The sequence below is a fragment of the Sphaeramia orbicularis genome, chromosome 17 (genome assembly GCF_902148855.1).
Source record: "Sphaeramia orbicularis chromosome 17, fSphaOr1.1, whole genome shotgun sequence".
Taxonomy (NCBI): Eukaryota; Metazoa; Chordata; class Actinopteri; order Kurtiformes; family Apogonidae; genus Sphaeramia; species Sphaeramia orbicularis.
In genome coordinates, this window is record NC_043973.1 from 1,286,021 (window position 1) to 1,312,462 (window position 26,442).

The 26,442-nt window shown below is 39.7% G+C and overlaps 1 protein-coding gene across 1 annotated transcript in view; it reads left to right on the plus strand.

The window, feature by feature from the left end:
* The window catches only part of LOC115436826 (contactin-associated protein-like 4), a 262,042-nt gene that overhangs the window by 172,366 nt on the left and 63,234 nt on the right, over positions 1-26,442 (plus strand). The window contains exons 16-17 of the mRNA XM_030159784.1: positions 1,909-2,079; positions 12,599-12,817. Of these exons, the coding sequence (XP_030015644.1) occupies positions 1,909-2,079; positions 12,599-12,817 (390 nt within the window). The remainder of the gene's footprint in view (positions 1-1,908; positions 2,080-12,598; positions 12,818-26,442) is intronic.

The following is a 26,442-nucleotide window of genomic DNA, read 5'->3' on the forward strand; positions in this document are numbered from 1 at the left end:
AAAAAAAAAAAAGGAGAATCCTTAAAGAAAAGATTCCCTCCTGTTTGCATCTGATTATACGAAGCTCTCCAACAAAAATGACAGAAGGCTGGTTGGAAATGAGGGGGATGTGAAGAGAGGAGTCTCGTAGGAGGCAGGGTGATCCTGCTTTAACTTTCCCTGCTCTTCACCCAGGAACCAATCAGCAGCAGCAGTCCAGCACCACACCTGCAGCTCATCCTCAATCAACCACTATCTGTTAGGAAGAAAGACAGAGGACACACCCCCAGACACAGAAGAGAACAGAAAAACCACAAATATACAACAGAATCACAACTGACACAGCACATCACACAATTCAAATCACTTCCCCTTAACATAAGGAAAAAATACTTACACACCCAACAGAAATCTGTATGAACCCACTCCAAACCCATTTTGTCTGCATTTAAGTATATTAAGCTGTTTTGTGTTGATATTGTGATTACACATGCACATGTGTGCACATGCATCCAAACCTGTGCTGACATGATGTGCATGTGGATCTGCCACAGACTGTCCATGTGTCAGTCTGAAGATCTATGACGCAGCTGTCAACTACAATTTACATTTGTCTTTGCAAGTAAAGATTTCAAAGGAACCACTTTATTGTTTTGGTGCATGTGTGTGGACACAGGATTGAGGGGGGGGTGGGGGGCACAAGTGAAGGGGGCTCCAAGGATAAAAGGTTAGGAACCACTGATGTAGACCAAACACCTGGTCTGGACCAAGGTTATTATCGTTAATGAAAACTAACGAAATGACGAAAACTAGAATTGTAAAAACATTTTCGTTAACTTAAATGAATAAAAACTATATTTAAAAGAACAAACCATAACTAACTGAAACTGTATTGTGTGTTTACAAAACTAACTAAAATGGATAAAAATTATGGATAAAATTCTCGTTTTCATCTTTGTCAATGTCAGATTGTTACAAAATCAATTTCTTTGTCTCTCTCAGTTTTCTGTGCTGTCTCCATACGATACTTTTTGCTCCGTCACTTGTGTTCACTTGTGGTTTCCAGTCGTCTTCTGGTCCCCACTCTACCTGGAAACATGGAGACTAAAGCAGCAGAGTCCTGTCTGGGATTGATTTGAATACAACGACAGGGAAGAAGAGAAAAGAGACGACTAAACTAAAACTAAACTAAAACCAAACTAAAACTAAGCATTTAGAAAACAATAAAAACTAATAGAAACTAGCAAACCTGCTCTAAAAGTGAATTAAAACGAACTGAATTAGAGAAAACAAAGTCAAAACTAAACTAGAATGAAAAATCCAAAACTATTCTAACCTTGGTCTGGGGTCCTATCAGCAGAGGGGGTCTGGGGGTCTAGATTCCATTCATATAAACTGAAAACCCTTGTGTTGATGGTTCAGACTCAGACTAATCACAGGAAGGTGTTGAAAATGAGTGGAATTAGCAGCAGGTGAACATCAGTGTCACAGCAGAGGCTCATGTGGTGATAATAGGACATATTCGTCCACTTGGTAAATACAGTGTGAAAATGAAACTAAGTGGACCAGACGCTGACAGTGGAGCTAATGTGTAATAAACCTTAGACTGGACCTGGGTTTGTACTGGAAAACACCCCTGGAGCCACATTTGCACTGAAAAAAAAACAGGTCTAATCTCATAATCACTGAATTTTTCATATAATCTATAATTTGGAAGAATTACACCAAAAACACCTCAGATAATCAACAAAACAAACGAAAGTAAACTGTGTTTCCTTCATTCCACATTTTATGAAACTTCTGTAAATGTACTCTCAGTACTGTCACAAATCCTAATCATCAGAGCATTAGTGTAAAGTGTTTTCAGTTCCTTTATTCACTGTCTTTTCAGTTTAAATGTTGACACTTTGTATTTCTGGTGTTTCTCAGAAAACTTCTGGAACGCTGCCTTTTTCGACAAAGAGACGTCTTACCTGCACTTTCCCACCTTCCACGGAGAGCTGAGTGCAGACATCTCCTTCATGTTTAAAACCACATCTTCCTCTGGAGTGTTTCTGGAAAACCTGGGCATCAAAGACTTCATCCGCATTGAACTGAGCTGTGAGTACAAGCCTGACGTGAACTGCATTGTCAACTTGGATCTATTTAAAGTTGGTAGGAATAGAAAGGATACGAAGGTTCAGGTGTCTGTGGATTTTATACAGTAATGAAACGTCAGTATTTAACAGCCAGTATCAACAATATAATAATAATAATAATAATAATGATAATAATAATAATAGTAATAGCTGTTATTTCTATAGCACCTTTAAAAGCTGAGTTTACAAAGTGCTTTGACAGACAAAACAGAAGGACACAACAGCAGAACACCCAGGAGTTAAAATAACAACAGAGTCAAACATAGGGCTGTAAGAAAATATCAGTTCTGCAATATATCGCAATATTTCATTTCACAATACTGTATCGATATTAAAAAGTACTGTATCAATATTTTTAGGTATTTATCCCAATGGAGATATTGTGGAGGTTCATTTTTGTTTATCTTTTTTGTTTATATTTTATTTATTCTTATTTCACACTCTTTTATTCAGTAATGTTCGTTCCTTTGTTTGGATTGAACTCAAATCCTGTTCTGATGTTAGTTGTGAACTAATAGAATCTGAACATTGGAACAGGATCTGAAACTGGAATGTCTGTAAAATATAATTTCAGTTTGAACACAGGAACATTTGGTGATAGAACATTAGATCCTGTTGGGATCAAATAAAATTGTGTTTAGTATTTGTGCAGATTTCTTCTGTAATTCAGTTCTTTAAGGAAATAAGCATTGAAAAAAAAAAAGTTCATCAGTCTGGCTCTAAACGCTCTGCAGACTATGGATGAGTAATGGAGAAAAATGTTTGTAATGTGGAGAACAGTGTGTTTGCGTTAAAGTCACATGAAGAACTCTACAACTCACGCCTGCTAACGCTGCTGTGAGCTTTCTAGTCCTATGATCTGAAAATGAAAGTGAAGATGAGACAGAGTCAAATTCAGAAGTGATTTATCTGAACAAAATGGTGGAATATTTAAATCCTGTGTGTGCTCATTAAAGCCCTAAAGGCTGTTTGGGTTTTGTCAGGAGTTTAACTGCCCTCATAGACACTATTAGACTTTTTGTGTAGCTTTTGTCATATTAATCATTAATAATGTAGCAACATAGTTTTGAATGACAGGGTCCCTGCTATCACATGGTAAAACATAAAATTTAATACTGAAATCAACTCAAGGCTTCCCAAATGCTGTAATAAATGAAGCATGATGAGTTGAACAGATGTCAGCATGTGGCCCAAGAGTTTACAAGAGTTACTGCTGAGCTGGTTCACTCCTGTATTTTTGTTGTGTTTGAACTTAAAACAAAAATAAGTCATTATCGTTCTATTTAAATTTTACTTTATTTACTGTGGAAAAATTTCAGGGAGCTTTTTATTGAAGCTTTCATTCAACTTTATAAGAGATGCTTCTGAGTCTAGGAAATCCATGCACTTGTGGAGCTATTATTTTCTATTTGTTTGATGAAATAAACATGCTTTAGGCATTTAAACGAAGTTCAGTGTTTGCATTATTTCAAGTTTTTCACGCCAATTTTTACACTTTTACTGCAAATGAAAATCGTCTCCAAATATCAGTTATCGGCCTCCTGTAACTACTAATAATCAGTATCGTATCGGCCCTGAAAAACCCATATCGGTCGATCTCTAATTACAATATTAAAAAGAGACAACATCTCTTAAAAGTACGTATTGGTACTCGGGCTGTGTATCGGCAAGATTCTGGCGATATGATACAAATCACAATACTAGGATCACGATACGATATATCACAATATATCATGATACTGTTAAAAAGGCAATTTTTTTTCTTTTTTTTTTAATGATTTTTTTCTTGAAGAATTGAATTACACCAGAAATCTGCACAAATACTAAATACATTTTTATTTGATCAGAAGAGGATCTAATGTTCTATCACAAAATGTTCCTGTGTTCAAACTGAAATTCTGTTTTACAGACATTACAGTGGGGGGTGGGGGGGGGCTTATTTCAGGAAAACTTTCAGATTCAACTTTAGCCCAGATTTTCTAATGCTCCCATGTCTTAGGAATACAAAAACGTGAAAAAATTTAAATAAAGCCCAAAACCCCCCTTGCCCCAAAAATTACTTTTTCAACTCTGAAAACGTGGAGTTTTTGTCAACTTTCAAACCTTCTTCACTTCTGATAAAGTACAGTGTAATAATCTGCTCATGCTGGGCCTTCAGTGCTGTGCACTACAAAAGGTGTGGAGTCAAGGTCAAAGGTCACCCAAATGGTCCAAATGCATATGTGATGGAACTCAGCTGTTCATGTGGGTTCTTCTAAATGTTGGGCTCAGGTTCTCTCCTCAGAACACATCTACTGACCACAAACAACTGACATTCAATCAGACACATTCAACACAACTGTTTCCTCATGTATTCTGCACAGACATGAAAACAGAACAGACGGCAGTTTCACATGACTGACATTTACATGAATATGTCCTGTTGGTGCAGAGGACAGACCTGGAGCCTCAGACAGAAGGACCTGGGTTCAGTTCAACACCAGGACATGGGGGTGGGGCCTTTAGTCCATGGGGGTGGGACCTTTAGTCTATGGGGGTGGGACCTTTCGTCCATGGGGGTGGGGCCTTTAGTCCATGGGGGTGGGGCCTTTAGTCCATGGGGGTGGGACCTTTAGTCCATGGGGGTGGGGCCTTTAGTCCATGGGGGTGGGACCTTTAGTCCATGGGGGTGGGGCCTTTAGTCCATGGGGGTGGGACCTTTCTGTGTACAGTTTCCATGTTCTCCTCGTGTCTGTGTGGGTTCTCTCTGGTCCTCTGGCTCCTCCCACCATCCAAACACATGCTCTGATAGGTTCATGGGTTCATCTAAACCCCCCATAGGTGTGAATGTGACAGTGTGTTTGTCTCTGTATGTTCAGTCTGTGATGAACTGGTCACATGTCCAGGGTGAACCCCGCCTTCACCCGTAAGTAGCTGGGATAGGCTCCGCCCCCATGACCCTAGTGAGGATAAAGGAGGTTCAGAAAAAGAATGAATGAATGAAGTGTTAGTGATTCCCTCCTAAATGTGTGCTGGTGTTTCCTCCACACTAGTGGTGGTAAATTCAGATGTTCTGTCCATGTTTGAATCTTCAGTCTGTACTGTGTCTGTAAAGGGCCAAAGGCCTTGGTGGGGGTGGGGGGGGGGATCCCACCAGGAACCCAGAGGAACAGAACTGAGGACAGATTTGATCAAATGTCAGAATGGTCTGAATTTTTGAAAAAACTAGGCCTTTTGGTGACCTTTAACCTCCACCATGACCTGGACATTAGACTGTTCCTAGTCCACAGTACTCTGACCATCCAGTCTGGCACTGACAGGGTCATGAACTGTCCCATCATGAACAGATTTAAACACTGAACTGGACAGAAGAGTGGAGAAGCTGGGAAAGATGGGATTTTCAGAGTTAAAAATGTTTGGAGGTTTGGATGAAAATTTTAAAAAAAATTACACAGGAGTGTTTAGAACATCTTCTTGTATCAGAAAATCAGGGCTAATGTGGTATTTGATATTAAGCCCCCCCCCCCCCCCCCCATTCCAGTTTCAGATCCTGTTCAAATGTTCATATTCTATTAATTCAGAACTAACATCAGAGCAGTATTTGAGTTCAACCCCAACAAAGGAACGAACATTATTGAATAGAAGAGTGTTAAATAAGAATAAATAAAATATAAACAAAAAAAAAAAAAAGAAACCTCCACAATACCTGCACTCAAATAAATACCTAAAAATACTGATACAGTACTTTTTAATATCGATACACTATTGTGAAATGAAATATCACAGTATGTTGCAGAACTGATATTTTCTTACACCCCTAGTTCTGGCCATAGCCACTTGATTGTAAGGTTACTGTATTCCAGAATTACTAATATCTCCCCAAACACTGGTCTGATCAACTTACCGCTTTCACGAATCGTTTCCTTGACCAAATACATGTAAGTATGACAAACTGCAGACGTCAGCTCTTTCTGGAGTTTGTGTGATGCCCGAGACAAATACACACACACACACACACACACACACATAAACAGAGTCCACTCCCCTTGTCAAATATACGACTGGACAGTTAAATGCTTCATCAGATAACATATGCTGGTCCACATGGCACTGCAGCAGTTGCATTCAAATGCATAAAAAAAGATAGATTGAATCCATAAAAAACTGCATTTATTGGAGGAATTTTTGTCACACATTTGTTCTTAATTTTCTCATTTTATGAACTCTCCCTGTTTGTTTGGGTTTTTTTTTGGACACTGAGCCTCCATTCATTCCCATGTACAATGCCCATGGTTACAGGAGCCTCACTGTGTCATTTAGATGATGACAGTACCATCCTACAGGGTGTGTTTTAGTGTGTGAGCCTCATGGAAATGTGGCTGGACTGGGAAGTATGTTTATAGCCGACTGTAGATTGTGTCATTTCAAATATACCTGCTAACCAACAAGGTGCCCTTGGGTTTAGATCGCAGCGAACTATGAGATACACATTTATGAGCGTGTGTTTTTACAGATGCACTTTAAGGCTCATTCATGTTTGCCTTTTGAATCACATTCAAGCATTTGTCAGTAGCAGGTTGGGCTTGTTTTTGTGATTGTTTTTTTTTTTTTTTGCTGTATTTAGGAGAAAGTTGTCATGGAAATGGATTTAACGCAGGGACACTGCTGCACCAACAGCTCCTGTCCTCTGGGAAATCATTGTCAGTGTGGTTGTTCCTGCTCTGAGCGCCGCTGCTGCTGCTCTGTTCCGCTGAGCCCAGGCCTGGGAACAGTTTCTAAATGAAGTTACCGTCGGATGTGGGGAGATTGTTTCATCTTTGTTCTGCTCTCTCACAGTAATACACTATCACACCCTCCTCAATCCTCTGGTGTTGTTACAGAGGTGAGACGGCGCAGCAGGCACAGCGAGACAATAAAACACAGAACGCTGAGGGGCTGTCCGTGGTGCTGAATGTGGCCAGTAGCAGCAGTGTGGAGGAGGTGCTGTCCGTGGTGCTGAACGTGGGCAGTAGACATGTGTAGGAGGTGCTGTCCGTGGTGCTGAATGTAGGCAGCAGATGTGTGGAGGTGCTGTCCGTGGTGCTGAAAATACTGCTCAGCTGTGGTGGGAGATTTGCTTTTCAGTGGGAGTCAGAGGCAGTGCAGCAGGCACATCAAGACAATACAACAGAGAGAATGCTGAGGTGCTGTCCGTGGTGCTGAATGTGGGCAGCAGATGTGTGAGGGCGCTGTCTGTGGTACTGAATGTGGGCAGAAACAATGTGGAGGAGGTGCTGTCCGTGGTGCTGAATGTGGGCGGCAGCAGTGTAGGGGTGCTGTCCGTGGTGCTGAATGTGGGCGGCAGCAGTGTGGAGGTGCTGTCTGTGGTGTCATGTCCCCGTCTCTCTTTAAACTTGCTTACTGTTTCCTCATACCTAATTAAAGTTGAGCTTTATTTAAACATGCCCAAAAACATGTTGAAATGAGACTTGACTGTCCAAGTCTAACATTTTCTATAACATCTTATTCACTTTAACTTCCAACTACAGCACTGACAGAAATAGGTTTTTCAATTCACTTTATGAGGTTAACGTTAGGTTAATATTTTCACCTCAAATCGATGACAAAACCAGACAGAACCCATAGGTAGATGGCACCACTAGGTACTGAATCTGCCCCTCCCTGATTGTAACTCAAAACTTAACTCTCAATTTAGAAGTGAAGACTTTAAAAGCTGTAACAAAAAGAAGTGTAGCAGTCTGGGACTAAGCAGACTGGAGTCTTTGTCTGCTCTGTAATCAATGCCTAAGCTTGTACCATCGGTTCGCTTTGTTGTTCTCCTTTGAGAACCTCTCCCAGTCTGCAGTCTGGAGCTCTGAACTTTGTGTTTACTGTTTGCAGCTCAGAAATGAACTCAACTTGAGCCCAGAGGGAACCTTTACCTTCCCTCATGTCTGTCTGTTTTGGCTTTGCATGCTGAAGTCTGATCTATGCACTTGTTACATTTCTTCAGTCCCACATAAGAGTCCAGGTCTAACCTGAACACTTCCAGATGAAGGAGCTCATTCAGCATGTACTTGAATCTATTCAGCTGCACAATCCTCCTGCCTTCTTCATCTGACTCATAAATGAGGCTTTAACAGAAGGATTCAGTTCAGATACTGCAGACACGTCTAATACCAGGTTTCAGATCTGTCCCTGAAACCTGCTGGCTTCACCACCATGAGGTCCAGAGCCTTCAGGCGTTCAGCCCCCCCACCTCTGGAACACCCTCCTAGAACACAAACAAAATTCAGACTCTGTCACCACCTTCAAATCCCATCTTCAAACCTATTTATTCAGACAGGTTTACTCAGTTCCATAGTTTGACTTATATCTGCTGCCATTTTATGAACCTGTGTTAGGGCGTCTCAAAAATCACTTTTCTCTTCAGATCACAGTGTTATTTAAACCAGTTAATCTCCAACATAATAAACCCCACCCCCCACCCCAAAAAAAGTCAGCAAAATCCATCGATGTTTTCCACCCCACCACCACCACACACACGCATGCACACACACACACACACACACACACACACACACACACACAAAGTATAAAAAAACGCCAAAAACGCTCATTTTAACCCAGAAAATCCCATATAATGAGGTCTTAAGTGTCCACACATTACTCTTTCTGGTATTTGGTGCTTATACCAATTGATCGCTATTTGGCTATTTGTGACCCACTCCACTCCACAACCAGAGTCACTGTGGACAGAACAAAACTCTGTGTGATTCTGTGTTGGATCTGTTGTGTTATTTACAACAGCTTGATTTTAAAGGACTTTCTGAGACAACCTGCTGGATATAACTGCAGTTATGGAGAGTGTGTAGTGATTCTGAACCACATAACTGGAACAGCCGATTTAGTTTTTACCTTTATGGGTCCCATTACTGTTATTGTAGTTTTGTACATGAGAGTATTCATGGTGGCCATGCAGTCCCACATTCCATCTGTCACACTGCAGCGTTCAGTGACTGTGAAAGCTAAGAAATCTGAAATGAAAGCAGCTAGGCCTCCTGGTGTTGTAGTGCTTATGTTTTTAGCTTGTTTCTGTCCATATTACTCTCCTTCACTCATAGGCCAGGATATTGAAGACAGAGGTCGTGTTGACCGAAAATATTCCGTCATTGGCAGATTTTTTTTTTTTAAATGATGGAAAATTCTGAAGGTCGTCCGTCATTTTGACAGATTAAAATACTGAGGGTAATCTACCAAAGAAAGTTTTCACACAACACTGTGAACAGAACCTGCTGCAGGATCGCTGGTCTGACTGTCTCTTAACAAGACATCAAACATTCCATACCAGCATCCTACCTGTATAGAAGCAACAGCACCACTGTTCACAACCACACTGAATACAGCAGCACTACTGCAGTCACATGACTCACCGTCAGTCCACCTGTAGTAGACCCCTGTCCAGTTAGTCCACCTGTAGTAGACCCCCTGTCCAGTTAGTCCACCTGTAGTAGACCCCCTGTCCAGTTAGTCCACCTGTACTAGACCCCCTGTCCAGTTAGTCCACCTGTAGTAGACCCCCTGTCCAGTTAGTCCACCTGTAGTAGACCCCCTGTCCAGTTAGTCCACCTGTAGTAGACCCCTGTCCAGTTAGTCCACCTGTAGTAGACCCCCTGTCCAGTTAGTCCACCTGTAGTACCCCTCCTGTCCAGTTAGTCCACCTGTAGTACCCCTCCTGTCCAGTTAGTCCACCTGTAGTACCCCTCCTGTCCAGTTAGTCCACCTGTAGTACCCCTCCTGTCCAGTTGGTGCCAGTGTGCATATTAATCAGTCAGTGTCCAGTCTTGTGTCGTTGTTTCTCTGACTTTAGCCAAAATTCGATGCTACTTTGCTAGCGCAAACTGTGCAGACAGCCGAGTCTCCTTAGATCTTTTAAAGTCCAGTAAATGTGATGGCACTGATAAACGCAGTGAAAAAAGAAGGACTGATGTGGTGAAGGATGAAGGACAAGCAAGGAATACACCAGTTCTTCTTTCATTTGGTGTGTTCTATGTACGCATGTTCTACCTTTCATGTGTTATTTGATGGCAGGTCCATTTGTTTCCAGATCTGTGGTTCACAGAACCTGAACCCTAACCCTCAGTTCATGGGATCTGACACTGTGTGAACAAACACAAGGACAGCTTAGAATGTCTACAGATAACACACCAATTAAAAGTGGAGTATATAATTATGCGAGCCGTGATATCATGTTGGTTTATCAGCCAGCAGCAACTACAGCTGCTGCATCACTGAGATGTTTTGATCATTAAATACTACTAGATATATCTCATTATCATTAAAAAATACAAATTTGATATGATAAATAATAATATGTTATTACAGAATTTTTACGACCCTGTCCGTCAAAGTGACGGACAATAAAAATGTCTAGTACACCCTCTGTTTGAAGACAGTAGTTTGTCCTCACCTGTTGTTGTATTTTAACTCCTGTCTAAACCCTGGCATCTGTGCCTTTTTCTACCCATGGTTTAGAAAATCCATTAAATACACTGTCACTCTTAAGATACTGCAGCCTGATTCACATGACGCTAAAATACTGTAGTCAGAAAGTGTGTCCTGTTATTATTAATTTTGCTGATGGAGTCGTTGACCTAATTACCACATCTTTCACCCCCTTTATTTTCATCACAGCTTTGTACATGGGAGTATTTGTGGTGGCTGTGTCTCAGGCTCGTGCCATGATATCCCATGTTACATCAGTCACACAGCAGCGTCCAACTGTATATATCACCTGATACAATAACCTATGAAGCTGATATTACAGGGATGCTGTAAAATACCAGAAAAAGCAATGTGTGGACACTTTAGACCTCATTATATGTGATTTTCTGGGTTAAAATGAGCGTTTTTGGTGTTTTTTGACGGGTCCTTCATACTTTGTGGTGGTGGTGGGCGGCCAAACGTTGACAGATTTTGCTGACATTTTTTGGGGGGGGGCATTATCATGTTGGAGATTAACTGATTTAAAGAACACCATGATCTGAAGAGAAAAGGGATTTTTGAGACGCCCTAACTTGGGTTTTATATTTATGCATGTGTGTCATTTTAATTTTGTTTTATTTTAACAGTTTTGTTCGGTGACCTTGAGTTTCCTGAAAGGCACCAAAAAATGAAAAGTATTATTATTATTATTATTATTATTATTATTATTATTACTGTTATCATTATTATTATTGTTATTATTATCCAAGGGCTAAATGTTTAAAGACTGGAGCATTGATGAGCTCCAACCATGTCAGTTTCCTAATGTTACAGGAGAAAGAAAAATCAGTCTTCTGTGTGTTACAACATGAGAGATGTTTGCCTTTTTTTTTCTTTTTCTTACCAGCTTTATCTCCAACTAAGACATTAATCTGTGATGGATTTTTGTGTGTGTGTGTCTGTGTGTGTGTGTGTGTGTGTGTGTGTGTGTGTGTGTGTGTGTGTGTGTGTGGTCGCTTCACTCTAACATGTTTCTACATATTCTTTTTTTTTTTTTTTTTTGACACTTAATTTTTATTAGTCTTTTTAACATTTTGTTTTGCAAAATATAACAAACAGAACTAAACAAACAACATTCGGCACTAGGTAATAGTTACAATTCCAAAGCAAAGATAATAATGGCTACACTTATGCAGCAGCGATGTAGTTACAAAATCAAATTTGAGCAGCAGTTCACACAACACTCTGAGGACTATGAGACAAACCGCACATTAACTGTCTTTAAGGAAACTAATCCGTTAGATAGATATTGATAGATATTGTGGAGGTTCATTTTGTTTTTTTTTTGTTTTTTTTATTTTAATATTTTATTTATTTTTATTTAACACTGTTTTATTAAATAATGCTCGTTCCTTTGTTGGGATTGAACTCAAATCCTGTTCTGATGTTAGTTGTGAACTAATAGAATCTGAACATTTGAACAGGATCTGAAACTGGAATGTCTGTAAAACAGAATTTCAGTTTGAACACAGTTTGAACATTTTGTGATAGAACATTAGATCCTGTCGGGATCAAATAAAATGTGTTTAGTGTTTGTGCAGATTTCTGGTGGAATTCAATTCTCCAAGAAAATAATCATTTTTAAAAAAGAAACAAACAATAAATTGCCTTTTTAACAGTATCGTGATATATTGTGATATATCGTATCATGATCCTGGTATTGTGATTTATATCATATCGACAGATTCTTGCCGATACACACTCCTAGTTTTCATTAGTCTGTTCCTTGACCAAAAATACATAAATATGACAAACTGCAGCAGTCAGCTGTGTACGGAGTTAGTGTGATGCCTGAGACACACACACACACACACACACACACACACACACACACACAGAGTCCACTTGCCTTTTATAATATAAGATGAAAAATGTCTGATAAAAATGCCTGCCAGTTTAGTCAAAGGTATATGTTATCCCTTTTTCCTTCTGTCTTCTGTTCCTGATGGTTGTCCTCCATGTTCGTCCTCCTCCTCCAGCCTCCACTCAGGTGCTTTTCTCCTTCGACGTGGGAAACGGTCCTCTGGAGGTTCACGTCAATTCCAGCGTCCCGCTGAACGACAACAGGTGGCATCGCGTTCGCGCTGAACGGAACGTCAAAGAGGCGTCGCTGAGGCTGGACCATTTTCCCGCCGCCACGCAGGAAGCTCCTGCTGACGGACACTTCCACCTGCAGCTCAACAGCCAGCTCTTCATAGGTGAGAAGGTTTTTATTGAAGCTGTTCTACGTCCTCAGAGGAGAATCATCCATGGTCCTGTAATTCCTCTTTTATTTATTTTATTTTTCTTTAAACTTTTTTTAAGCGGGTAATCCCTTGAGATTTAAGATGTCTTTTTAGTGGGAGGCGTGGCCAAGACCGAACACCAGTTACAATAAAAGGAACATTAAAAAACACCAAACATGACATACAAACATAAAAGAGGAACAAATAAAAGCAGCTCAGTGGAACAGTCACATTTATTTCACGCTAATGTGCTAAAGCAGGATTTATTTCTAAAATAAAAGCCAAGCCTTATTTTTAGCGTCTTCACTACATTTTATATTTGTATCTTGAAGGAGATCTTTTCCTTCGATCACATGCCTAAATACTGTTACAAACATGAGGCCGGATCTGCTAAAGGTTTGCATGTATTAAAACGTGTGCAAAGTCATTCCACACGCAAAAAAATGTACAAACTGATTTACTAACAGTGCGCAGTAAGGGTTGTGTCTTTCAAAGGTGCAAAATAGTGCGTCTGCATCCAGTTCATACATTTACCAGAATGAATATGAAATATGGGGCGTTTACACACAGTTGTGTGTGTGCTGGGAGGAAAAAATGTAAATATATTAATTTAACACACGCAAACCAGAAAGAAATTGTGCTGATAGAAACTGCGTCTGTTGTGTATATTGCATGTATACTGCATCTATGGAACACGTCTCAAAGGAGGTGCAGACGGTTTGGATGAGTAATTACACACACATGGAAGTGGTCAGGAGACAAAGAAATGATGAAATGAAATGCAGAGAACGCATTTTTCACCTTCATGTGAATATTTTTGGAGTGTCAGAAGAAAAAATAATTGAGACACATGCGCCCCCCCCCCCCCCCCCCGCCCCCCCAACCTGTGCAAGCAAATTACTACACGCAGATTGGGATCTTAGTAGATTCAGCCCATGGTGTAACTTTTTCGATGGGTCCCCATTCAGACAGAATATAGGGAGGGGTGGGGTGGGGGGTGGGGGTTCTGTGAAATGTGGCCGAGCCCTAGAGAACGTAATGTAGCTGTCTTAGTGATCAGTACTAGTCTAAGTTCATGTTGTGAGAGCTGAAGCTGGTCAAACACTTCCTAGAGCTCATTCACAGCTCGGGGGGGGGGGGGGGGGGGCACCAAATATGCAACTGTAGTCCATGTAGTCTTTTCCATTGGACGTGTGTAAAACTTTACCGATATTTACTAAATGTCCAAAAAACAGAAGTATGTAATGTTGGTTTTTGCATTCAATCCCAAATGTGCTGCTTAGTTTCTTTCCTCTGGTAGAAGTCAGTAGAAGTCATTCCATAAACATGAACATACATACGTGTTGTTTTGAATCTAGAATGCTCGTTCCCCCTCTGTCTCCTACTAAATTGTAAAAGGACTGGGTTTCCTGGTGTGTCCACACATACCGCCATGTTTGTTTTAAAACTCTTCTTCTTCGTTAGTTTTAACATCCATCAACATCCGGGTTTTTTCTTCACGTGACTCATCGTCGTTCGTTCACAGAAACAGCGAGAGACATGGGGTCGTCTCAAAGAGGAGGATTTATTTGGCATACGGGGTAAACAGAGTATCAGCATCTGAGTCCATCTGAGTAGCAGTGTGCATTTGGAGACCGCTGGTTTTATGGTTTCCTCAGAGTTGTTACACGTGTGTGTTTGTGTAAATTGTAGATAAGTCCATGGCTCAGTTGGTGCCACTGTATTCTAAAAGGCCTTCACACACTAAGGTTATTTCTCACAGCTTGTATGAACTTCATACAGAGTAAAAGTGTGTCCAAAGTTCACATGTAGTATAATATGGCTAAATGACCTAATAAAAGTAAAAGTAAATAAAAGTATAGCTCCACAGACTCTAGTTGTGTAAACAGGTCTTTCCATTGCAGTTTTGTGTGATATACCAATTTCACTGTTCCTGAAAAACCACCTCTTTCAAACGTAAAAACTTTTCATTGAAAAACAAGAGTTTTGGCGAAATTGTCGTTTTTCTATTAGGCAAATTTTTATGAAGAAGTTATATTCAATTTGAGGGTCAATGGAATAGCAACTTTTTGTAAATTGCAAAGATGCAATTTAACTTTTTTTAATTACTGGTGAAAATCATTAATAATCACATAAAATTAAATAGTAGCTAAAATTCTCTAAAAAAGTCAGATTTAAAACCATCTGTAGAAACACATTGTGTACTGTCTGTTAGATCAGGCATCATGGTGCCCCCCCCACCCCCCATGCCCAAAAAAAATTGTTGGACCGGGGGGGGGGGCGGGTATGTAATTCTAAAGGTAGCACAACAGACTTGTATGTGGAGGGCGTGGTGGGTCATATAACTCTGTAGATAAAGCTGTGAGAAAGTGAAAGTGAGCTCCCCTCATCATTGAGTACCTACCCACCCCCCCACCCCGAAAACTAATTTGTGATGGGGGACGATGCTCACAGATTGAGGCTGGGGGGGCGGGGGGGTAGTATGTGCTGAGTGATTTCTATTGTTGTGATGTACAACAGTAGTTGCTAACCCGGACACATGACAATGCCCCCCCCCCCCCCCCCCCCCCCACACACACGCACACATGTGCTTGCGCCCCCCAGTTTGATCCATGTGATAGTTCTAGACTTAAAGGTAGCAGTGAATAAGACATTCCAGAGGTATTTCTCTGCCCTTCTATCCAGACCCTCAGGTTTTAGTCCCAGTAGGACCACTGGGAGGTTTAGTGGGATGTTCATTCTAACCTCCTCAGACCCAGGAAATGTCAGCAGTACCAGCTTTTATTGTTTTTATTAAATCAGTGCCTATATTGGAAACATCATGATGCAACAGTTTTTTCAGATGAAGTTTTAAAACTTTTTATGGAATGTCCTTTGTGGTGGACAGTTTTTTTTGTATAAAGTTGTGAAACTCTTGTCCACAAATGTGGACAGAAAACCCACAGCTGGGTCTGAGGAGGATAAAAACCTCCTTCAGGACGTTGAAGACCTCCTTCCAAAACACACTCCCCTTAGAACAAAGCCAATATATGTGGGTGTGATCATCTCTATGGGCTCCACTGTTCCTCCAGCATGAACTGGAACATTGAGGACCATCTTGGACACTGTTTCTGGTGTTCTGAAATATCTAGTAAATATTTTCTATTTGAATTCCCTCCTTGTATTAGAGTTTGTAACCAGATGTACCTCACATTTAGATCTTCATTTTAACCAGCTTTAGCAAAAACATGTTCTGGTCTCCTATCTGATTTACCCACTTTGGATTTATTTAAAAACTAGGTGTGTGTGTGTGTCTCAGTCAAATGCATAATTATGTCTAGAAAATCATTTTGGTCCACGGTCAGTGATGCACGACTCAGTAATATCAAGCATCTCCAGCTTTGATGGGATTTGTAGTAAATATTGGTGGTTTAAGGTGACGTCAAATGGAGCTGAGTTCAACATCTGGAGGTTTAGAGAGGTGGACAAGATCAATGTATGGGATCAGAAGATGGATCTGACTAGGAATCAAACATTCAACTATTTCTGAGGAAGTCTGTGAAAGTGGGACAGGTAGGGACAGAAAGGACACAAACGGGTGGTGACGCAGTCGGGGGACAGTGTGCCACACCTGACCGGACGAGCTGCGGACTCACATAAGAAGTTGGATTCCATGGCGGGTCAGACCGTGGAGGGGCTTCGGCTAACTGTGGGACTGAGAAGGAAAATGGACGAACTGTGTAGAGACCTGTCTGCTCTGAAGACAGGAGGAAAGCTGAGGCCAGGTTAGAACTAAAATGTGAGTTAGAACTAAATTAAGCAGAAATCTAGTCTTCCCTGGTCAGATTGTTTCCCCTGAGAGCTGAGGAAAAGCAGCTGGATTCTCCTCTAATCTGCTCCCTCTGCAGTCAAAACATTTCCATGGTCCAGACACAGTAGGAGTGAACTGATAAGGACTGACAACAACTGAAGGACAGATGGACCTGTTGTGTCTCTTATTTTGCACACTATCTTCCAAGGACACACACACACACACACGTTACCCCCTCCCCACTCAAACCGTCTGCCCTCAAACTCTGGTTTTTTTTTTCACCCTGTCCCCCAAATCCTACCAAATCCATTGAAAAACTACCAGCATGTGTCCACGTGTGACATGTGAAAACTGTATGATGTCTTATGATGTGTGTGCCTGCATTATCTTCTCTGTTCTTCGCTGCAAATTTCAAAGAAAGGGTTCTGGGCAGCGCGACTAGTTTTTGCTGCAGCCCGATGTCCCTAACATCGAACCGCAGTTTCATTTGCTGTACTGTACATTGTACTGTGCTGTCAAATGACAAATACATTCTATTCTATTCTAAAGCCTTTGGTAGGGGACACAACGTCATCACTTCCAGGTCAAACCCTGCCTTCTTTTGTGATAGTAGTATTTTTAAAACCTTTAGATAATAGACTATTGTTCTGAGTTGGTTCTGCAGGGATTCCTCTGCTTCTTCTCTGTCCTTATCCTTGTGTATAAACTCTTTGTAGATGGGTGTAGAAAGCACAGTAGTAGATCTGACCTTCAGCTGCAGACTTTATTACACCGCAAAACATAAAGAAACATTGTGATTCTGAATACTGTACTGGCTAAAGTACAACATAATTAGATATGAAACCACTGAGTCGATGTTTTCTGACACGAAACAATTATCATATTCAATAAATAAGCGAGCATCAGGGACCAGTAATATAATATTACTGTTAGTGAAGTGGCTTTTGCAGAGTCTTTAAATTCTGTGTAAATGAAGCTGAATCTGTAAGTTATTTATTAGGCAGTGGTGTAATTAACCCCAGGAGAGGACAGATCTACAACATCGATACGGCGCTGCTGTTTATCTCCTCACACTAATTCTACATCCAGTCGCTCAGCCTTCGAGGTCTGGACGACAAAAACAAAGAAAACGCCTCTTTCATCAGCTTTTTTTCATTGCGCAAATATTATGGATGTCACTTCAAATCAGTAAACACACACTGTGGAGGGAAAACAAACCAACAAACACTACGACTGGATGAAGGTGGAGGCAGCTGTGTGTGTGTGTGTGTGTGTGTGTGTGGGGGGGGGGGGCTGAATACTAATTGGCTGTATGCACACATCTGATAATCTTCTCTGAAAGGAAGTAGGGCACCATCGTCGACCTCAACCAGATCACAGTGATTATGTTTACATGTGTGCCAGTATCTGGGGTTGGATCGTTTCTGGGATATGCTAATTACAAAAAGAAATCCGATTACGCATACCCATGTATACAAATAATAAACACTATCATATGACAGACTGATCTCATGAAATGGCGTTGTCTGTCAGTTCTGATGGCATTTGACGGGCTATACGTACACATTTTCCACCTTTCACATGTTATTCAACATTATTTGATCGCGTGTGACTTTCCACCAAGATCTCCGCTTCACCTAACCTTAACCTTAACCTCAGTGTACGGTATTTGACGCGGAGTGAACATACATGTGGAAAGCTTCTAATGTATGCAGATAACACGCCAATTAAAAGTGTCATGAATATTTACAGGAGTCATGATATCATGTTGCATATGGTGGTGTTTTACCTTCATGTAAATGATGACCACCACTAGACCTGGGTGTCATGACCACTTTCCTTCATCAATTTGATTTCGATTCATAAGGTTCTGAATCGATTAATTGCAATGCGATTCAATTTGATTCAGTATTAATTGATTGATTCAGATTCCTTTAGTGATACCAAAGTACAATTTTGAGTTGTAACCTGATTATTTGACTACTGCAGCCATGCAACACAGAATCAATACTGATATTAGAAAGGAAATAAATCTGACATTTCATCAGTAAACAGATGAATCTGCTCTGAAATGATGAACACAAACATGTCCATGTTTCTCCAGTGGATCAGAACAGACTTCTTCTTCATCTTTATTCTGTTTTATACCTGGTGCTTCCAGCCTTAAGGCTCATTACTGTCACCCTGGGGCACTGACACCAGTTTGACCCCCCTGAAACAGACTCATGTTGGGCCCTTGGTACAACAAACTCACTGCAGGGGGAGGGTGGGCTTCACTATTCCTCTAACTCCGCCCTCAGCCACAGGTGATCCAAGTTAATATTTCTAGAACGACTGACTTCAGCGACCCACCTCCGCTGGCCAGTTCCTCTGCACCACGGGTACGAGTTTGAGGCCTGGAGGACCTCCCACTGAGGGGTTTTCCCCACCCTTCCTCCCACAGAGGGGTTTTCCCCACCCTTCCTCCGCGTTCCTCTGGCACCAGAACCATCGTGAGCATGACCGAGGGGCTCGCGAGATGGAGTTGGCCACACTTCCATGTCGGCGGTTTCTGGGTCATTTACTCGTGGTCCCGCTCTGAAAAATCAGTCTCATCCACCATTAATCAGTTAACCAAAATTAAAAGGAAATCGATCCATAATCGATCAAATCGATTTTTTTACCCAGCCCTAACCACCACGGACTTACAGGGATGTCAGATTATGTGGTTTGTGAAGATCAACTATGATTATGGCACAAGAAGATGAACAGAGAGACTAAATAGAAAGTAAAAGTCTCTACCCGCATCATTCAGGGCGTTTCTGTGCAGAGTTTGTTTGTTTCTGAGTTGATCCTGGTCCTTTGGCTGGTGAGGAGAACCGTTCATCACATGGCAGGGCAAGGCCGGACCATGGTTCAGGTTTCTTTATTCGTACCCACTGGTAAATTGATTTGGCCGTACAGAAGATAAATACATAGAAATAAGACAATCCATTAAAATAAAACATTTAAAGTGCCTGGTCATGTGTTTCCTGTCCCACAAATCATGATGACCTCATAATAAAGTGCTAATGATAATAAGGTGTAATTAAATGTTAACTCACTTAAATCCTCGTCTGACTTTGGTCCCAGATGTTTGTTCAAATGTGTCCAACCTCAGTCAGATCCTAATTCTCTCTACTCCATTCGTCTGTCTGTGCTTCTGCTCCTGAATCACTTCCCTCACACTGAACACCTTCGTAGATGACTCCATCAGAAACACAGTCCATTTTGGGCCTTTTCAGAGAGTTTGTTGTGAAGTGCATTGTGGGAATGTGAGTTCCTGCAGCAGCAGTTTGTCTGTCTGTTGGTGAAGTTGAACCCAAATGTGTCCTTTACCTCCATCCACTCAGACTCATTCTGTAAAACAACCCTGGTGGACTGGAGGAGTTTACGTTGGAGCGATCTGGATCGTTTTCTACCCAGAACTGTGAGAAACCGCTTTCACTTGGTCGCCATTCCCACAATGCACTTTGTGACAAAATTTCCAAAAAGGCCTAAGTGACATTTGGGTTTGTTCTGTAAATAAGTGGACTGTGTTTCTGATGGAGTCATCTATGAAGGTGTTCAGTGTGAGGGAAGTGATTCAGACACATAAACACAGACAGATGAATGGAGTAGACAGAATTCAGATCTGACTGGAGTTGGACACATTTGAACAAACATCTGGGACCAAAGTCAGACGCTGATTTAAAGACACTTCAGCAAAACTTTACACTGAATTTAGTGTTATTCTAAAAGATTCACCAAACACTTCAGTGAATACTGCACATGTATCAGTCCCAAATATCAGTTTGATTTATTGTATTTAGTGTCCTTAAATATTAACAGGTGTATCAGTAGATCAAATTTGTGATGAAAGTCACACGCTGCTTTAATACATTCAACATAATAGTTATATCCCTGAATCAAAATATGATGAAAATTGAAGGGTTTTTTTGCTCCAGTGACAGAAAAAAAGCCTTATTGAAGCAGCTGAATTAACTTACGACTTAAAGAGCAGATGTGATTTCCAATCCCACAGTTAATGAACAGTCGGATGTTGAACATTTCTGTGCCTTTGACAAAGTTATTTAAAGCACAGGCTGTCTGCCGGAAGTGTAAATGTACAGAACACTTAGATCTATTAAAGTATTTCTAAGCCCTAACTGCTTCGCTTCAACCTGTCACAGTGAACAACACTGGTGAAAAATAAGATGAAATATAAGATATTTGTATAGATTTTTCTGTTAGGGATTTGAATAAATAAACCATTATCATCAGTAGTCCAGCTCTAACAGCGCTGCACATTTACTGTGTGAGTCAATAGTATGAATTAATAAGGCACGCTTGGTTTGTTCATAGCTGTACGTACAGTCGTCCTGTACACAGTGAATTTATGAGACTTAATTATACCGCAGCATACGCACATTTACAAGGGACTGCATTATCTGCTTTGGAATAATTGCCGGTGTTATTGTCTCGCATGGATTTATGAAGCCCTACGATGGCTTTTCTACTTTCTTTATTGGCCTTTGTAGGTGTAAAATATCCACACACAGCAGTTTCAGTGAAATATTTTCACAGTCGTTGCAGGCAGCTTTTTTCACATTAGTTGCTCTGTTGCCTGGTTTGAACAGATAAGCTTTGGTTTGTTGACGACACGTTGGTATAAGTGTTGGCTGCTGTGATCAGAGGTGCATGTCCTGCCTTTGTGTTAAAGCGGTGCCATGAACAGCACTTCCACTGGGTTTGATGGAATGTCTTTATCCAGTTTTGAGCACCTGTTGCATGTAGGGCTGTGTATCGGCAAGAATCTGGCAATACGATACAAATGACAATATTAGGATCTAGAGCTGCAACCGATTAATCGACTCAAAGTGATCCAGAAAAATTCTCCTGAATCAAAGCTTTGTTTCCTTCATTTCTCTGCTGTTAAACATTGGTTCCACTGTTGTGTTTCACACGGTTGCTTATTGTGACGCACAAAGAAGCTTCAGTTCAGGAAAACTGCAATAGAATATTTCCCTTCAATCAGTTTGAGTCAATTAATCAAATCGTGAATTTTTGCATTTGCTTCAAGCACCTAATCGATTAATTGGTTGCAGCTCTACTAGGATCACAATACGATATATCATGATGCTGTTAAAAAGGCAATTTTTTTTTGCTTGTTTCTTTTTTTAAATTATTTCCTGGAAGAATTGAATTCCACCAGAAATCTGCATAAATACTAAACACATTTTTATTTGATCCCAACAGGATCTAATGTTCTATCACAAAATGTTCCTGTGTTCAAACTGAAATTCTGTTTTACAGACATTCCAGTTTCAGATCCTGTTCAAATGTTCAGATTCTATTAGTTCACAACTAACATCAGAACCGTATTTGAGTTCAATCCCAACAAAGAAACTAACATTATTGAATAAAAGAGTGTGAAATAATAAGAAATAAAATATAAACAAAAACGAAAAACAAAAATGAACCTCTACAACAGGGCTGTCAAACTCATTTTAGTTCAGTTCCACATCCAGCCTAATATGATCTAAAGTGGGCCGAACCAGGACAATAATATAAATAGTAGGATAATAACTTTTGAATGAAAAAAGTCAAATTCCATAATGGAAATGTTTACATCTATGAACTGTACTCGAACATAACATGAACAAGTATGAACAACCTGAACATTCTTAAGTAAAATAAGTGCAATGTTGACAATATTACGCCTTAGTTTATGATTTATACACACAACTTAGAGACCACAGTGGATCTACAAATACACAAAACATTAAATAACAGGCTTTTCACAGATTCATCCCAGGGGCCGGATTGAACCCTTTGGCGGGCCGGATTTGGCCCCCGGGCCACATGTTTGACACCTGTGCTCTACATTATCTGCATTTGAATAAATACCTAAAAATATTGATACAGTATTTTTTATATCAATACAGTATGGTGAAATGAAATATCACGCTGTATTGCAGAACCAATATTTTCTTACAGCCATAGTTACATGTAATACTCCAATTCTAAATTCATCCAGTGTCAGTTTATTTAGGCAAATAGATTGTTTGATTGATAATGTAAATTAATTAAACAGAAAAATTAATCAAGCTGATGAACCTCTTAACATCTGCGTATTTCCCCATCATGGGACTAACGATTATCTTATCGGAGTTGCACCAATCCACTGGTAGGTTTGAGGACTGAATGAACCTCCACTATATCTGCATTTGAATAAATACCTAAAAATATAGATACAGTATTGTGAAATGAAATATTGCGATATATTGCAGAACTGATATTTTCTTACAGCCCTATTTATGATTCCATTAAAGGGTTAACTAGGAAATAGGCCTAACTTTGTCTTTATATCGAATTTAAATTATGAGGATTCTTAGGATTCTTTGATTCTAGTTCATTCCAACATTTTTTTGACAGACGAAACAGGTCGTTTGGAAGCTTCAGCCAAACCTGTTGAAGGAAAGCCCAGTGTTGTGTGAATGCATTCAGGAGGTGTGGGCTGGGCTGTTGGCATGTGCTCCCAGTCCACAGTCCGCTCTACACTCTGCTTTTTAAGCCTGCAGGTTCATGTTCCTTACATTAAACCAAGTGCACAGCCTTTGATGATATCTTTGATGTCTGTTTTAATATGTTCCCCTCGTGCGCTCTCATACGTTAAGCTTCTGTGCTCTCACTGTGAATCCATGTTCAGACACACGGATGGTCTGGTTCTAGCTGTGGTGGCTGATAAAGGGTAGAAACTTCACTGATCTTAAAGGTGGGCTCCAGCGGAGCTCCAAAGGTTATTATCGTTAACGAGTATTAGTACAAAACACTCCAGACAACAGTATGGTCCTGGTACGTCTATTCTTAGGAAATGGCTTCTGCCACAGGACGGTGGCACGAAATATCAGTTTGTCTATTACCACAGAGCCAATCAAATGATCCCAATTCTGCACTCTGAACGTTCTGCCAGTGACTGATTTATATTCATCAAAACCCAGACAAATTCCTCACACGACGCAAAACAGTCGCAACATTCCATATTGTTTGCCTGCACACTGAAACTGACAGTGTGAATAAGTCAAGGTTATTATCGTTAATGAAAACTAACGAAATGATGAAAACTAGAATTGAAAAAACATTTTCGTTGACTGAAATAAATAAAAACTGTAATTAAAAGAAAAACAATAATTGAAACTGTATTGTTTGTTTAAAAATTATGGATAAAATTCAATTCGTTTTTCTCTTTGTCGATGTCAGATTGATTCGAAAGGGATTTATTTCGCTCTCTCAGTTTTCTGTGCTGTCTCCATACGACACTTTTTGCTCCGTCACTTGTGTTCACTTGTGGTTTCCAGTCGTCTTCTGGTCCCCACTCTACCTGGAAACATGGAGACTAAAGCAGCAGAGTCCTGTCTGGGATTGATTTGAATAGGAGCACAGAGAAGAAGAGAAAAGAGACCACTGAACTACAACTGAACTACAACTGAACTACAACTGAACTACAACTAAACTACAACTGAACTACAACTGAACTACAACTGAACTACAACTAAACTACAACTAAACTACAGCTAAACTAAACTAAACTTAAACTAAGCATTTAGAAAAAAATGAAAACTAATTAAAACTGGCAAACCTGCTCTAAAAAGGAATTAAAACAAACCGAATTAGAGAAAAAAAGTCAAAACTCAATAAAACTAAACTAGAATGAAAAATCCAGAACTATTAGAACCTTGTTAACTCCAGTTCTTTGGTCAGAGGTGGACATTACATAGTTTTATCTTAACCCACATAGACCCAGTGCAACTTTTGTCACAGTTCCCAAATTATTATTATTTTTTCTCTTTATTCAGCCTTTCGTCAGGTAGTTATCATCATTTGTTATAATTTTTTATTTTTCAGTGAAAATCTGGTATTTTCTTTAATACCATTTCGCTGAAGAAAAAGTGATATTTTCATAGAGAAGATATCAGTAATTATGGATAAAATTATGGAATGGACCTTATGATGCATTTAGGTTATTCACTCCTTTGGCGAAGTTAAAAAAAAAAAAAAAAAAGCTGCCTTAAGCTTAAAATTATTCAGAAATATTGACTTGGGATGGAAGATATGTTTTTTGTTGTTGTTGATTTTTTATCTTTTTATTATTATTAAGGTGTGAATGCTCGATGCTGTACACATTTAAGTTGATGTATGCAGTGTATTAGGTGAAAAGGATAGGCAAAAAAATAAGCTTAAAAATCAGCCTATCATCAGGCCTTCTGCAGAGTCTGATAACAGGCTGATCATGTGAATGAGGGAAACATCTAACACATGCAGGATAGTAGATCTGGAGGACCAGGGTTGGGGACCCCTGCTATCTGGAAAATACATGATTTTCACTGAAAAAATGCAAAATGCAGAGGATAATATTATAATAAGTGGTGATAAACCACTTAAGAAAGGTTAAATAGATGGAAAGACTCATGTTGGAGGTGCTACAGAAGTAGCTCTGGGTGTTTATGGGTTAAATGCACTGTAAAAAATAAAAAAAAAATCTGCAATTTAACAGAATTTTCCCTGTTTATTTTACAGATTTTTCCTTTATTTTTAAGATGCAGGAAAATATCAATGAAATTACAAAAATAGACTGTGATTTTACATGTCAAATGGAAAATAACTGGAAAAAACTGTAACTGTGAATGACCAAAAAATTTCCATTTTTTTTAAAAGAAATTTTTCATTTTTCACAGAAAAATACAATTAAAATACATTTGCAAATGTATCATAATTTCACAAATATTTATTTTCTATTTATGAGATTAAACTGTTAATTTAAAGTTTAATACTGTAAAAATAAATAAATAAATAAAATGAGATAAAATTACTGACAATTAACCATAAAAGAAGTATTTGTTCTGTCAGTTGAACCAGACTTGTTTGTTAATTGACAAATATCTTGTGTAATTACAGGAGGTTTCACAACAAAAATGTTGAATAAATGTATTTTTGTGAATGTATAACATGTATAAGGACTGATAAACTGTCCAAATACAGTTTTTATTAGTGGATTGGACAACTGAGTCTCATTGAAAATTATTTATATATGTATTTATAGGTAATGTGATTGTTTTAATACATTTAAATATTCTTGATTAAACATTAAAAAGAAAAAAAAAAAAGCTAAATCTCATGTAAAGTTAGGGCAAAATGTATTTTAATTATGGAAAATTACCGTCTTTTTATGAGATGGTTATTTTCCGTTATTTAACAGTATTTTTTTGGCACCCCAGCTGCCAGAATATTACCATTTTTTACGAGTTTTTTTTTTTTTTTTTTTTTTTTTACAGTGTGGTAAATGGACTCCATTAATGTTGCATTTTTCTGCCTCACTGACACTCGTGTTTCAGTGGCTCTCACTCCCCCATTTGCACATGAGTTATGAGCTTTATAAAACTTGTGCTCCGTGCGCCTGTCATGGTTGGGCTTGTTAACACGGAGCTCTGCAGGGACTGAGCCGCTTTTAGAGCCGGCTTCAAATGGACGTACAAGCGAACGATGGGCTTTAACACCTCTGAGCTTCAGTTTTCAGCCCAGCTGCTGCCGGCTGGCTTTTCGCATTTGAATGAAATATTAAATTAAGTCCAAATGCAGTTGAAGTGTTTTCTTTCCAGGCTTATTTTAATGACTTCTCCTTCTGTGTGATTTATGGAAAAACACTGAATCATTTTCACGGGGCAATATTTGGATGAATTAGTTGTTTATATGCTGCTAATTTGTCGGTGGAATGTAAGGAGGGAGCGGATGATGCCCAGTGACATGAGTG